General features: G+C 33.4%; 1 protein-coding gene across 1 annotated transcript in view; it reads left to right on the forward strand.

The window, feature by feature from the left end:
• Positions 1-16,165, forward strand: part of LOC112051801 (neuronal acetylcholine receptor subunit alpha-10-like) — a 70,670-nt gene that overhangs the window by 47,521 nt on the left and 6,984 nt on the right. Inside the window, exons 6-9 of the mRNA XM_052882052.1 lie at positions 2,336-2,470; positions 4,628-4,706; positions 7,617-7,716; positions 14,181-14,322. Of these exons, the coding sequence (XP_052738012.1) occupies positions 2,336-2,470; positions 4,628-4,706; positions 7,617-7,716; positions 14,181-14,322 (456 nt within the window). The remainder of the gene's footprint in view (positions 1-2,335; positions 2,471-4,627; positions 4,707-7,616; positions 7,717-14,180; positions 14,323-16,165) is intronic.

Genomic DNA, 16,165 nt, shown 5'->3' on the forward strand with positions numbered 1-16,165 from the left:
CACAATTCCAAATTTGGAATTGAGATTTTTTTATAGAATACATGTAGCCAAATAAAATCACAAGTAGGTACTTCTAAGGCGTTTAATTAAATTTATATACGCGCTTACATTAATATGATAAAAGAAAATTAAGAAAATTACTCAAGTTTGTAAGAAGTTAAACAAGTTAGGCACCTCATCATATATTGGGCGGTAAATAATTTATTCCATCCTCTTTAACAAGCAATCTCTGAAGTTTCAGAGTGTCTACTTTAAGTGGAAAGTAAGTTTGAATTCCGTATGTGTGACGTTTATTTTAAGAGTTCATATATTGACGTGTTTGACATTGACTAGCACTGCATCCTATAATGGGAGATAAATTATTATACTACTAGAAAGTCACGGTATTCGTGTGTGTGATTTTATTCACGTATTATAACGGGAATGGGATATACCCGCGGAGCGTCGGATATTAGTATCCGTATTTTCACAGATCGGACGCAGTGCGTAATCGCTCTTATGGTAGGCGTCTACATATCTGCATCGTAAGTATCGCATCAAGCGGATCGCAGTTCATTGCGTATAAAGTCATACAAGTCAACTGATCCGCATCGTACGGATCGAATCTACATGCGTCATTGTTATTTTACGATTGTTCTAACATTGTATTTATTGTTAAAGTAGTTATTTTAATTAAATTAAATTGGTACACTAAAATCTGATATCGACAAACAGCAACATGACCCGAATTCACTTAACTTTTATCTATTCCTCATTATAAAACAAAGCACGTTTCGGTAGTCAAGTCGCCTTCTAATTTCAATCAGCCTGTAAAATTCTGCCGTTTATGTTATTCGTGTGTTGCCTAAAATTGAGCCTCCTGGCTTTATGTACCTACCCTTAAATACATAACTTGACTTTTCTTGTAAACTAAGCCTAATTGAAATAAATGGAATTTGAATTTTTACATACGCTTAATAAAGATAATTATATAATCTATGACTATACAATGGTTACTCATTCATTACGATAAGAAGTATAGATATAAATGAAATCATTGACAAACGATTAAAAAAAATACACATTTAAAAGAAATATTAACAACTGAAAATTCTAATTATTTTTGATGCTTTTGATTTTTTGCTTTTGATTTTGGAGAATGAGTTAGGCCAATAGTCCACCACGCTGGCTCAATGCGGATTGGCAGACTTCACACACGCAGAGAATCTAGAAAATTCTCTGGCGTGCAGGTTTCCTCACGATGTTTTCGTTGACCGTTTGAGACACGTGATATTCAATTTCTTAAAATGCACACAACTGAAAAGTTGGAGGTGCATTCCCCGGACCGGATTCGAACCTACACCAATCGGAGGCAGAAATCATATCCACTGTGCTATCACGGACTTTATATTTTATATTATATTATTTTTATCAATGCAAGTAAGTGTGAAATAATAATGCTTGTTTTGTAACCAATTCAATGAAACCAAATCAGACAAATCGGTCTGGAATTGAATTTGTCCCTCTTTCAGTGAAATCATTTCTCTGTGATATTTTCAGCGATTTTGCGGACCAGATTTCCCAGGCAGTTTTAATTATAGAGGGAAACCCGTGCTATTAAATTAATACAAGTGATAAAGTGACAATATTAGCCGATTAGAGTTATAATTTGTTCCCTCGTGCGGAAATATTCACGTTTCGGTGAAACGGCCGGATTATATTTTTGAAACAATTTCGGTTTTAAAGATTTTCTTTTCTAAATTCAAATTCATTTAATGCCAGATATTAAATTACGTGTTAATTGAGTGTAAACTAAGCCTACTCTTAGTAAATAAATTTTGTCTTTGACTTGCTACTTCCATATTTTTTAGGGAATGGAATAATTGATCATAATTATATTGGTAGTCGAAGTAGTTCATTTTGAAGGATTTTTTTCTTTTATTGAGCTACTATCTTAGTAGAACTTATCACTTTCATCATTCCATTGAAAACGATCAAGTACTTATGAAACTTGATCGTTTCCGATGGAAGGTATAACTAGTTTGAAAATATGTTCTCAATTTCAGATTTGCGGAAGCTTTATTCGGTAAAATAAGTTCTCACGATTATTAACATTGTTTTAACCTACATTAGTAGGTTAAAATAGTTTCAGATTACTTTCATTTTTAAATTTCAACTTGTGAGTGTGAAAGCCCGCACCAATACCGAAGTGATGAAATACAGTTTCGAACAATGTTTTATTACTTTTTATTAAAAAATACTCAAACAAACTTTTTTTTCGACTGAAAATTCATCTGAAGCGTTAAATTCGACTGTATATATATATTATATACGTACGTGTTTATTATTGTTTCAGCTCTGCTAGTATTCTACGTGCCTTCGGAGTCTGGTGAGAAGGTAACGCTGGGCATAAGTGCTCTCCTGTCAATGACGGTATTCCTGATGACGATACGAGACACACTCCCGCCTACAGAAAAGACTCCACTTATAAGTAAGATAAATAAATATATATATACTTAAACAAACATCCCTATCTAGCTCAAAAGTAAGCGTGTTTTGGGTGAAATGAAAATGAAATGAAATGAAAGTTTATTATTGATAGTTTTACAATTACTGATGTGGTATTATGATAGCTGATTTTATATACCTAGTGTAGTCACAGTCCATAGGAACATATAAGATATAAATTATAAACATTAATTTCTAAGCAAACCCACGAGAATATTGTACGTATGAACAGTTTTTGTTCCTCGTTCATGTTCTATAATTTATCACTATCATTACTTGTCAGCATGACGTAAATTAAACTTATATTTGTATAAATTAAATCTACACTAATATATAAAGCTGAAGAGATTTTTTGTTTGTTTGATTGAACGCGCTAATCTCAGTAACTACTGGTCCGATTTGAAGAAATGTTTCAGTGTTGGATAGCCCATTTATCTATTTATTTATTTATTTATTTATTTATTTATCGAGGAAGACTATAGGTTATATATTATCCCCGTTTTCCTACGGGAACGTAAACCACGCGGGTAAAACGCGCGGCGTATATAGCGTATGTAGCTAGTAGTATATAAGACGTGTAAACATCGTGAGTATATATCATTATTATTGAACACAATTAAGTGTGTGCTGTGCTGCTTTTTCACTTTATATCCAACACGCAACTTGATCTTTGCTAAGGACCAATGCAATAACGACTACATATAAATACTTATGAAATGTACAAATTTATCCAGACATTGGAAAACACCAATGTTCATAACAAAAATATTTCTGGTTGTGAAATCGAACCACGGATGCAAAATATTTTCTGGTTGTGAAATCGAACCTCGGATGCAAAATATTTTCTGGTTGGTTGGTGGAATCGAACCACGGATGCAGGAAGCAGGCGTCACTACCACTGCGCCACGCAGCCGTCAAAAATTCATAAAAAAAGATATAAAAAACCTCATCTACCAACAACGTTACGATATGTATAAATAAACACACCATTCCATATATCTTCTGAAAGTGTAGTAAAAGTAAGAACATCATTCTAGCGTAATCTTCATTAGTTCTTTGGTTGCTCCGAATATCTTATTTTTGAAATTTTCACATTTTTAGCTATATGTTTAACATAACTTTTATATGAGATATTTTGCGATGTATGAAATATTTTTAAAATTTTTACTGTTTTTGTTGAGCAAGGTAGAAACAAAAACTTTATTTTTTTAACTTTATTTATCCACCGAGTATATATAACGATTATACGACTTAATGTATATATAACGAATATACGACTAAATGTTATTTAAACTCATGTCATCCGGTGCCTACTGAAAACCCTTCATGGGTATCATACAGTAAGTAGATGACATTTCTCAGATGATTTTATGTTTATTTTAATAGGTTGTTAACAAAGACCATATTAATAAAGCCAGCTGATCGTTAAATCTATTTTAATGTTGTGAAGAGGTATTGTATGGGGTAATCTCTGGATCTACTTAACCGATTTTGAAAACTTTTTTACCAATAGAAAGCCACGTTATTTGTGAGTGTCATAGACTATATTTTATCCCCGTATTCTTACAGGGACGGGATCTGTACGTGTCTGTTAAAATTACAAATGTCGAACCAAATAATTACGCAAAGAAAATATCACAAGAAGAGGAAAAGAATAACGAAGCACTGTAATTTCCGTTAGAATAATACAAATGGATCACTTCCAATATTATCTAGTGTGATAAGTGATGTCAACTTGGACCTATATAGAAAGTTTATTAACCTGTCCCTTGTGATTCCTGTCTTATAATAATAGTAAATGTAGTTGTTTCAGTCAATGGTCTTATAGCGAAAAGCTTCGACCAACACCTTATGAAGCTTTCGCTTAACTGTTGGATCAAGAGTCAGATGCAAAAGGCAGTGATTCTTGAGACCGCGCGTATTGTGAGGAGGTTACTCACTCTGGAGCCCTGACCACCGGTTGCTTGGGCATTCAAATGTCCCGCAGCGGGAGGGTTGAAATTTTTTTTTATAAGTTTTTAATAGTGTTTTGTATATTTTATGTATGACATTGTTAAAATTGAAAAAAAAGGTGAAATAAATAAATGAGAGATAAATAAATGGTACTAATGTTGTCTACAAACATTTAATTTGCTTTCAGGTCTGTACTATGGAGTTAGTACGTGTTTAGTGTCGTTTTCAGCGTCGTTGTCCGTTGTAACTCTCAATATATCTTACAGGCAGGTCTAAAATCTTTAATTAAATTTGCACATGCCAAGTACGCACTGGTAAACATTGTAGTGTTTTCATATAATTCATACAAGATGAATCTTTCCCGAATGTTTTGACACCCTTTTGGAACTATGTCTTGCGTTTTCAGGATTTTTTTTAATTCAACGTCATGTTGCCCGTGATTTCAGCTAAAAATATTATTAAATTAATAAACTTTTTATTTTACTATTGCCGGTGCAATGGGGATGATGACTAGGTTTGAATATATTGATTTTTTATACATACGGGTAAATAAGGTCCATGTTAACTAATTTATACATAAATAGCAAAGATTGACTGGATATTTGCAAAATAAATAGAATTTTAAAATTTCAAAATCTATTAAAAATCTTATATCGTAATTAGATGAAAATTCATACAGTTTTAGCTTCCTTACATTAAATGTGACATTTTTTAACAGATATGTGAACTTTATACATAAACGCACAAATAAAAAAGTAACAAAGATATTAGTAATTTTGTTAGACCGCCCATACTAATCTAACGATCATTATGCACCTACGACGTCATTAAGTCGTATCAATTTGTATAGAGCGTTTTTCAGGGATCCGCGACAGCGCCGCAAATCTGACTCTTTAAATCCCTGTAGCTCCGTAAGTAATGATCGCATATACTTACTTTTACAAAATTACTTTACTATTAGCATACTCTTAATTTATATACAATTTAAAAAATTATCATCATCCTTATTGCGTGTTTATTGACATGTTACTGAAAATTTACTAGCTGGTTGAAGTTTAACATTAGATTAGACATGAGAGAAACGAATTACTCATTTATAAACGAACCCAGAATCTCTCTGTTATGTAAGATAATAAGTACCAAATTACATCACACATGTGAACTCCTTGGTGACGAACTTGTTTTTGTAGTCAATCAATTACAATGATCGATGCGGTCTTTAATTAAGTGGATTATATCCTAAACATACTTTTTTGTATTAGTAAACAAATAATAAAATTCGTTCTAAAATCTGGCTCAATAGTTGCACCATTAAATGGAACTACTGAAGTGATAAAATGCACTGATGTATGAAAAATGCTTGACGTAATACCATCGGAAATCATAAATAAAAATGAAATTAAAGATTTATGGCAGGCGTCCTCTGATACGCATCGTACGTATCGAATGCATCGCATCAAACGGATTTTAATATTCTTTGTACAGAAAGTCACACAAGTGCGTCCACTGATCCGCATCGTACGGCATCGAACGGATTTTATCCACCGTAAAATTAAAAATCCGTTTGATGCGATGCGTCCGTTACGTACGATGCGGATCAGTGGACGCCAGCCATTAGAGGATTTAAGCTTCCTCAAAAATTATACTTATTTTAAAAGGGATTTCAGTTGTATATTTTAGCGTATAGAGGTTGTATGTAGCAGTAGAGAAGGATGGAAATTTGACGAAGGTAAGTCGTCCCACAGAAAAGGAAATTCATACCTGATAGAAACTCCGGTATCTCATACATCCATACATTTATATTTGTTACAATAATGCATATATATTATATATGTATGGATTTTTAAAAGGTAACCCGGCGGGAATCAGCCTGTATGGACTCTTCGCTACTGGTATGTAGTATATCGACATAGCCTATTCCGGTGAGAACAAGACGTTATTGTTTAGAACGGTACCGGACAAGAACTCTGAAATACAGTTACACGACATACTTGTATGTTTAGTTATGTCTACTAGTGCGGACTTGGCTTTATAATAGATTGCATAACAGCTAAAACTACGAAATGTAGAGAACGTAAAAAGTAGAGTCACCGAGAGTAAAAGCTTTGGTTCTAGCGATACTCGTATATTTTAAGTGGAAATTTAGAAAATTCCATCCATCTCAGATTGCACCATCAGTTACCATCAGGTGAGATTGTAGTCAAGGGGTAACTTGTAAAGGAAAAAAATAAAAAAAAGTGTTAACTCTCGTACAAAAGAAATACTAAAGATTGATATAAAAAAACATATTAGTTAATTTTGAACAGTTTACCAATGGCGTCATTATTTTCAATTAATTTTTCAAAGATTCAAGAAAAAGGCCATCCTTTCGAGAGTGAGCCCTTTTTTCGTGAATAAACGTTTTAATATGTAGAAGGTTTTCTACATAATTCTATCTAAGGTCTAAAAAGGGCAGCATGGTAATAGTGTTTATGCAAAAGCAAAAGTAATTTATCCGTCGGATAATATGCCTTAGGCTGATTTTAATATATTTATGTAATGTTCATCACTTTTATTAAATTTTAGCGAACAATCTAAGAGTAATTGGACTATGATTCTGTGATAGCTATACAGTAAAAGCTCTTTATTCACGTTTTCACTATTCGCGGATTAAAAAAATTAAATGGCTCCTGTTGGCTGAGCGACAATCGAGGTAACCATGGAAAGACTCGTTATTGACATTCTTTAAAAAAAAAAGCAAACAAATTACACATATACCTAAATATATTGAACACCTAGAACAGCTGTAGAATAAAAAGTTAGAAATGTTAAATAAAGTACCTAGTATCTATTTGGGATGATATGAAGCGGGTAACGGGGAGCCTATATATAGCTGGCGGCTATATACATGGTGTTTGAGAGTCCTTACAAAATACCCATGTCCAACAGTGGACGTATATCCGCTGATAATAATGATGAAGAATCTAAAACTACTTAAAACTACTGTACACTAACGTAAAACTAAAAGTAGTTTAGTATAGCTAATAACTTTTTTGATTGTGTTATGATTTAAGGTACCTAATTGTCGCCAGGGCCAGTGCCCCGGTTAGCCCTTTCCTTCTCGTAGATCTGGGTTTACATTGGGTCAGCTAAAGGGCGGATATCAGTATAGCGAAGGGCTGTGGTTTTGTTCGTAGAGGAGTGAGAGGGCAGCCGGTGCCAGCGCTGGTGCGAGAACTGGTGCTGCAGCGGCTCGCGCGCCTGCTCTGCATCAACTTCGACACTGACACCACAAAGGTAAAATTAAGCATAAGTACACTGTAATCATCATTCGTACCTTACTGCCTTCGTTCATTCATCTATTCGTTCGTTTGTTCTTTCATTCATTCATTCGTTCTTTCATTCATTCATTCATTCATTCATTCATTCACTCATTCATTCATTCATTCATACATTCACTCATTCGTTCATTCATTCATACATTCACTCATTCACTCATTCACTCATTCATTTGTTCCTTCATTCACTCATTTCTTCATTATTTCTTAAGTTTCAAGAGTTCTACGGTTTATATTATTTTTAAACAATAGCAATATTTTAATACTGCCTTTCTGGTCCAAGTGGTTAGTCTTTGTGGCTTCGGATCACGAGGTCCTGAATTCGTATCCTGGGTTGTTGATTACTCAGCTGTCTTTTCTCCTAAAAATTGTATTTATAAAAGTGGAAAATGTGTGGGGATGTTGGTGGTGCTACATAGTGCTCGTTAAAAAAGTTGTAAATTACCCTAACCCGCATTGAAGTAGCGTGGTAAGTCTAAGCTTCATATACACTCTCCAATAAAGCTATTTATTATCAAATGGTATCCCAAAATTTAATTAAAACGAACTTTGTTTACACCTATTAGGTAGGTACTTCTAGGTAACATTTTTAAATTTTTATTGTCGAATCAACTTTTAAAACCAGTATTAATTTTCATAAATTTTATAGAGGAAAATACGACTTGTACAAGAAAGGTACAGGTGGAGGATTTCTCGCGGCATACAATTTCATATTTATTATAGAAGAAATAAGTCCCTCAAAGTGGAAGTTCTCTCACGCGTTATTAATGCTCCCCGTCTACAGCCTACGAGCGCCTTCACAGCCCTTCATAATAAACTTCCACTATTCATATACAAAATAGAAATAATATAATATGAGAAACACTTAAACTGACATATTTCTATGTAACATTCGTAACATACACTAAACACAGCATAGATAACTGGGTGTCTTGTGGGAGTTTTCAATCTTGTCATACTGTTACTATCGCGTTAACGTAAACGCGAATTTCTAAGAAATTGAAACAGCGCCATCTCGTGGCACTACTGTACAACTATTTCAATTCCATATAAATTCGCGTTTACGTCAACGCGATAGTAACAGTATGAAAACATTGAAAACTCCCACTAGGCACACTGTCATGTGAACGTAACTTAAGTCGTTTGATATTTTAGAACGTTTTAATCGCAGGCAAACCAGCATGCGGATCCGGGTGTAAAGTAGTTACTGCTGCTTGTGTTAACTTGAAACACCAGAGACACTGCTAATGCGTTGCCTCGGCCTTTGATAAATTTGTCTATCCATTAAGTGTTAGGAAATTTTGCAGCTGGGTCATTCCACGTCAAATCGACCAATAGTTGGACTCGACCCCTTTCGATTTGGATAAATTTTGGTCAGAAGTTTTCTTTTATCCTATAACGAAGTTCTGCCGAAGAAAAAAAATTAAAAATTTTTTTTTCAAAAGTTATGCAAAATCCAAAATTTCACTATTTTCCATATTTTTTAAATTTATGTTTTAAAAATCTCGAAAACTATTGCAATTAAAAAAATCGCTTATGGTAAACTTCAAAGGGGATACTTGGGGCTATTAAAAAAAAAAATCCAAAAAAAAATTTTGAAAAATCTCCAATTTGTGAAATTTTGAATTTTTGAAAATTGTCAAAATTGACCGTCGACAATAAATTTTTGGCTCAAATTTTTTTGTGTACTACCTTGTACCAATCTTAAAAGATCCTGAAATTTTTGGAACTGTGTTTTTTGTTTTTTCAAAAATATGAATTTTTGAAATTTGTTAAAAAAAAATTTTTTCTTAAATTTTTTTTTTTAATCAGTTTGGCGAATCGCGTAATTTTGATATTTTGAACAGTTGAAATTTCATTAAAAAAAAAAAATATTTAAGAAATTTTTTTTTTAACAAATTTCAAAAATTCATATTTTTGAAAAAACAAAAAACACAGTTCCAAAAATTTCAGGATCTTTTAAGATTGGTACAAGGTAGTACACAAAAAAATTTGAGCCAAAAATTTATTGTCGACGGTCTATTTTGACAATTTTCAAAAATTCAAAATTTCACAAATTGGAGATTTTTCAAAATTTTTTTTTGGAATTTTTTTTTTTTAATAGCCCCAAGTATCCCCTTTGAAGTTTACCATAATCGATTTTTTTAATTGCAATAGTTTTCGAGATTTTTAAAACATAAATTTAAAAAATATGGAAAATAGTGAAATTTTGGGTTTTGCATAACTTTTGAAAAAAATTGTTTTAATTTTTTTTCTTCGGCAGAACTTCGTTATAGGATAAAAGAAAACTTCTGACCAAAATTTATCCAAATCGAAAGGGGTCGAGTCCAACTATTGGTCGATTTGACGTGGAATGACCCAGCTAGAAAATGGTTCCATTTTAGTAGAAAACCCGCGTGGTTCCCGTTCCGCCTTACTCAATAAATGGTCTATCTAACACTGAAAGAATTTTTCAAATCGGACCAGTAGCTCCTAATATCAACCAACCAAACAAACAAACTCTTCAGCTTTTTAATATTAGTATAGATTGTTTTAGTGTAAGTGTATCACCATTATAGTGAAAAGATGTATGGTAGTTTCAGATAGTCGTATTTATATTCTCGGTAATTAAGTATAACATGATGGATAAGCGCCGTGATAGCCCACTCACACACACCTCTGCCTTTGATTCGTAGGGAATAGGTTCGAATCCGGTCCGGGGCATGCATCTCCATCTTTTCAGATATTTGCATTTAAAAAAATTAAATATCACGTGTCTCAAACGCTGAAGGAAAAACATCGTGAGGAAACCAGAATTTTCTTAATTCTCTACGTGTGTGAAGTCTGCCAATCTGCATTAGGCCAGCGTGGCCTAACCCCCCTCATTCTGAGAGGAGACTCGTGCTTAACAGTGAGCCGAAAATGGGTTGCTACTGAATATGATGTCTATTGGTAAGGTATAATAATATAGTAGACCCAACGTCAACAAACAATTGCCGTAAGGTAAAATGACTATTACCAGGTATTAATTTTACGGATATCTTGGAATAAAGCCAACATCGATGTCATAAAATATAGCATAATAATATTGGACGATTGGGAAATGGTGCTCATTTTCCGTATTCGTATTCAAATAGAAATACGACTCACGACATGAAAGCATTGATTTAAGACAAATTTGCCCCTATAACGAGGTTCCGCATTCATAACGTTACTCATTTATTCAGAAATCAAACTTAAACAACATTGTTTCAAGGAGAAATATAGACATTTTCATGCATTAACTTAATATGTACTTTTCTACAATATCGATTTTTATCGATTTTTCTATATAAGCTTTAAACTTTTTGTATAGGCATCTAACAAATTTCCCAAATTCCAAACGTTAACATTTAGATAATAATCATACATTTGTGCGGTTAAAAACTCTATTTGTCGCTGATAGCTTTCTTCCAATTGGTTTGTTTGCGTTACTCTCAAATCGAAGCATGACTGTGTATTAATTAATACATGGTCCAATAATTTGATTGTCACGTTTATTCCTTATTACTACTATAATATATTAACACGTGCGTAGGTCCCTTTCTCGATGGAATATCGAGAAGTAGCCTATGTTCTATTTCAAACAACAACCTATCTCTGTCCCTATCATCCAGGGTCTGTAGCCATGTGGCATCACGATTCTCTTTCTACAAACGATAACGCTTCGAAAATTAAAAAATGCATGAGAATGACATTTCCTATTCCCTTCCCGTGATCAAGTCGATCGGATCTGTCCTTTCCATACATTTTGTTAGTTTTTGAAGCGTTAGCGTTTGTAGAAAGAGAATCGACTTGCCACATGGCTACAGGCTGAGGTCTTAACAGTGATGAATTTGTATTATTAATGTTTAATTATAATGTTGTGATCGACTTTGACGACCTGTAAATCGCGCGACGCCTGAACCTAGCCAGTCACGAAATATATTTGGTCACGTTCTCAGCGTAAAAGGTGCCAAATTCGGTCTATTTATTTCATTCTGTAGTTAGTGTACATTCTTATCACGATCTCAGTTCTTCTGAAAGATTTTTCGCCTTTCTATACCCAACTCGGGGGCATATAGAATGTAAGCGATTACTATTAGATGAAAAAGGCGTATATTTTTTATATATTTTTTCTACATGAATATTAATTCATATTTTATATGTAACTGTAGATTTTTTTTAATTTAATGTCAAGTCAGTTAGTCAACTTATATGATAAGTGACGATGCAGTCTAAGATATAAGCGGACTAAATTTGAAAAAAAAAACATACATACAGCCGAACGTGGAACCTCCTCCTTTTTGGAAGTCGCGTAAAAAATTGATAAAGAACAACGCTTAATCGCTTAGCGGCTTAAATAATGTAAATAAGTCGCATGGGCAGCGGTACTGGAAAATAGTAATTATCAAATTTTACTTCAGATATTAGGTATATTTTTATTGTTTAAAGTGCTGGTTAGAAATACATTATTGCATTTTCATTACTTGGTCGCTGGAGCGAGCTATGCTTGGAGTTTCTCTGCGTGATCGAATCAGAAATGAGGAGATCCGCAGACGAACCAAAGTCACTGGCATAGCTCAGCGAGACGCGAAACTGAAGTGATAAAGGCCAGGCCACATAGTTCGAAGAGATGGACGTTGGGTTCCCAAGATGCTGAAATGGCGACCCCGCACCGGAAAGCGCATTGTTGGTCAATCCCCAACTAGGTGGACCGAGGATATCAAGCGGGTCGCAGGGAGCCGCTAGATGCTGGCGGCTCAAGACCGTTGAGCTTGGAAGTCCAAGCAAGAGGCCTATGTTCAGCAGTGGACGTCTATCGGTATATGATAATGATGATGATGATGATGATGATTTCTATTACGGGGGTGAAATTTCCCTACAAGATATCCCTTGTTTTCATGGGGGACTGGATTTAATTGGTTTTGTTATCCACTACAGCAACTAAGTTCTATGTATCTAATTACGGGCCCACTCGTTCATCTAATATTGGTCTTGAGAAAGTCTCGATTTGCCTTCACATCCGCAAGGGATATTAATATAATAATAATATTAATTTTCGATCATGGTAATGGCGGCGTGGAGAACTCAATATTTGCCCAAATTTTACCCATTACGTAAATCTTTTACTATATTCAATTGAAGATCCCTTATAGATTTTCGAAAAGCATTGCAAGAGAAATAGAATTTTTACTCAGAAAAGGCTTTGATATTATTATTAGACATAACAATATTTGAAAGCTATCTTGAAAAGTAACGTATACCTACCTGTACTTATTCATTATTTTACTAACCCACATGATACATTTAACATAGCATGGAAAAATAAAGCTATTGTTCCGTGATATAAAAAAATATTGAAGTTCCTAACGCATCCTCGTATTTTTAATAGAAACTTTTACCAATTTTTAATTAGTCAGTATATGTAGGTCAAATATTGAAAGCTTAATTCCACTTCTTGACGTTCAATTATTTTTAAATTTGATACAGGGACTTGTTTATTACCTTCGGTGACAAATGACAATGAAATTAAATTAAGTCGCTTTAATGATGGAGTCAAAAGTGGTCATACAATGTTTCTATGACCACTTTTGACATCAGCTTCATATAAAAACTGACGTCTGTTGCTTGACATAAGTACAAGCAGGTATATACCTTATATACATAGATAATAGGTGTCAAAGGTATATACATAAATTGAGATATCGTGGATACCATTCAGTAGCTAGATGACATTTTTCAGTTGTTGGTTGGTATATTTTAATAGATTGTTAATAAAGACCAAATTAGTAAATAGGCCAGATGAACTAAACTAGTACGAGTAGGTACTACAAGTTATAACATTTATAAGCTTGTGTTTGAATGTTAAAGAGTAATGCAATAATGTCAATCAAGAAAACGACGAACAAAATTTCAAATATGGAAATGAGTTTCGTATCTGAAATTCAACACTTTAAATTAAGGAAAAATTACGAATTCAACCGTAAAGTCTCCCAAATTGATTTAGTAATCTAAAATGTGGTCATAAACTTCGTAATGTCTGTTGAAGTTGGATTGCTTTTTTTCGTAAATCTGTTTTGTTTTAAATTTCAAAAGGAGATAACCATTTTCTCTTCGGTTATCTACCTAAATATTGTAACTTATATTATTTACAATACAAATCAGTAGGATCAGTTATACATTTACTCGACACCACGTTTCAAACAACTTAATGAATTGCAAACAATTAGTTTCAGACTTAGAGTGTGGAATATGACAACCAAAAACCAAAAACTATGAGTCCCGTACTCTTATAACACTATGGTCCATAACCCTGCTAACTTCTCTCTGAGTCTGAGATTTATTTATGCGTATATCATTTACTGTTATTCTTTCGTTTATACCTTTATTTTTTCAACGAAGATTCTTTCTATCATGTACCAGGGCGACAGCAACGGCGTGGCGGTGAGTTCTGGCGTGCAAGTCAACCCGAGGACAGGCTCGCGGCTGAAGGCGGAAGTGCAGTGCGACGGGACAGCATTGCCGGCATCCCCGCGCTTCGCCCGCCACAACCACAACCATCTCAGTAAGGAATACCAACCAACGAAGCCAACAATAATGAAGCAGTTGAGCTTCATTATTGTTGGCCTGTTCAAAAACAAATACAATATTTAAACTTGTTTTATACTTTGCCTGGTTTTATTAAATTATTTTGTCTTAAAATATTGCTAACTACCTATAATAAAATAATGAGCGCAATTATAAATATAATAAATGTACAATATAATAATCATATTTTAATTAAATTTAATCAATATTTTAAATTCTAGTTCAATGGAAAAAAACTGGTCTCCACGTTGCAGATTACCAGCTAGTGTGGAGACCACAGCCAAACGACTTTAAAATTATTATTACAGAACTAATGTTCTGTAATAATCTTTTCAAATAATGATACTTTTATTTTGATTTTATTAATTGTTTAATAATTTTGAGCATTTTTCTTACCAGGCTATTTTGTGGCCGTGCAACAGTTTTACGACGTATACATAGATATATCTCATTCTTGACCATGCTCAAGTTATTATAAATGAAGCGTCATTTATTATATTCTTTTCATAAGTAAGAGTGACGTAACGACTAAGGAAGTAGAAACATATTATATCATTTTCTAGATTTCCCGTGACTTACAATGCCGTGATTTAGGTATCTTCCAGGCCGTGATTTTGCAAGGCGTTAAAAATATGTTATATTATTTTATTTTTATTTAAAATAAAACAGGTAGCTGTTGACTAATTAATTACTAAAGTTGAAAACAGTTGTTAACCTTTAAAATAATTTTAATTGCTATTGAAGTAATTGCTTGTTAATATGAACCGTGAAGCACCCCACAATAATTTCCAAGTCAATTAATTTTAAAACACAATAATGCAGTTACCGTTGACTTAATTACATTCACATATCGATTGAGAATTAATTGCACTTTATTGATATAGATCTACTTTCTAATGTTATTTTGATAATAATAAATACAAAATGTCATTAAATTTCGATCCACACTATCAATTTAATAAAATTTGCAGACCGCATAAAACTTTTTGCAAAATGAAGTTTTTTTGTCCGCGTCTCTTGTAAATTGAAAGTGTTTTAAATTGTCACCTGGTGGTTCGTTATTCGTTGCCCGCACTTCAAATTTGCAACGGTAAAATAACGATTCATGAAAACTTACTTTTCATGTGCTTGTTATTTATTTTTAACGATACTGGACTGTTGGTAGTTTATTTAATGAGACATTCATAGATGTCTAGTGTTCTGGAATTATACAGTGGTTCTGTCATTATACAGTTAGATTAGTGTATCTAACTGTATAATGTACATGTACAACAGTGGTGGGTACAAACAAGGTTTTTAACTAAGAGGTGCGTAGTAATACAAATTACACTACATTTACCTAGTAGCTAACCTAATCTAGTACTAACGTAACTCCATAAACTTATCGACCGTCGAACCATAAAATATGACAATCTCTATTAAATGATTAGCACCTTAAACCAGGTAAGTAGAAAATGTGGATTGGAAATGAATGCTAAGAAAACCTGCATACTGACGAACAACATAGATACCTACGTCAATCGAATCTCAATCAATCAGCTTTGTTGACGAATACATATCTCGGGCAGAGAATATCTTTCGAAGAGCAAACGATAGAAGAAGTGGAGAGAAGAATCAAAATTCCGACTGGTCATTGAAACATATTTCAAAGCTAAAATATTTATCAATAAAAAATCCTATTAATAATCTAATAATATATGCCTTTTCTCAAGGCAATGGAAAATACAATATTTCCTACACTTTTGTATAGTTAACGTGGACTGACTGACCAAGCGAATTATTGATAAAATACAAAAATTCCAAAGAGCTACGCCACAGTA

This window comes from Bicyclus anynana, chromosome 1 (assembly GCF_947172395.1).
Source record: "Bicyclus anynana chromosome 1, ilBicAnyn1.1, whole genome shotgun sequence".
Lineage (NCBI taxonomy): Eukaryota > Metazoa > Arthropoda > Insecta > Lepidoptera > Nymphalidae > Bicyclus > Bicyclus anynana.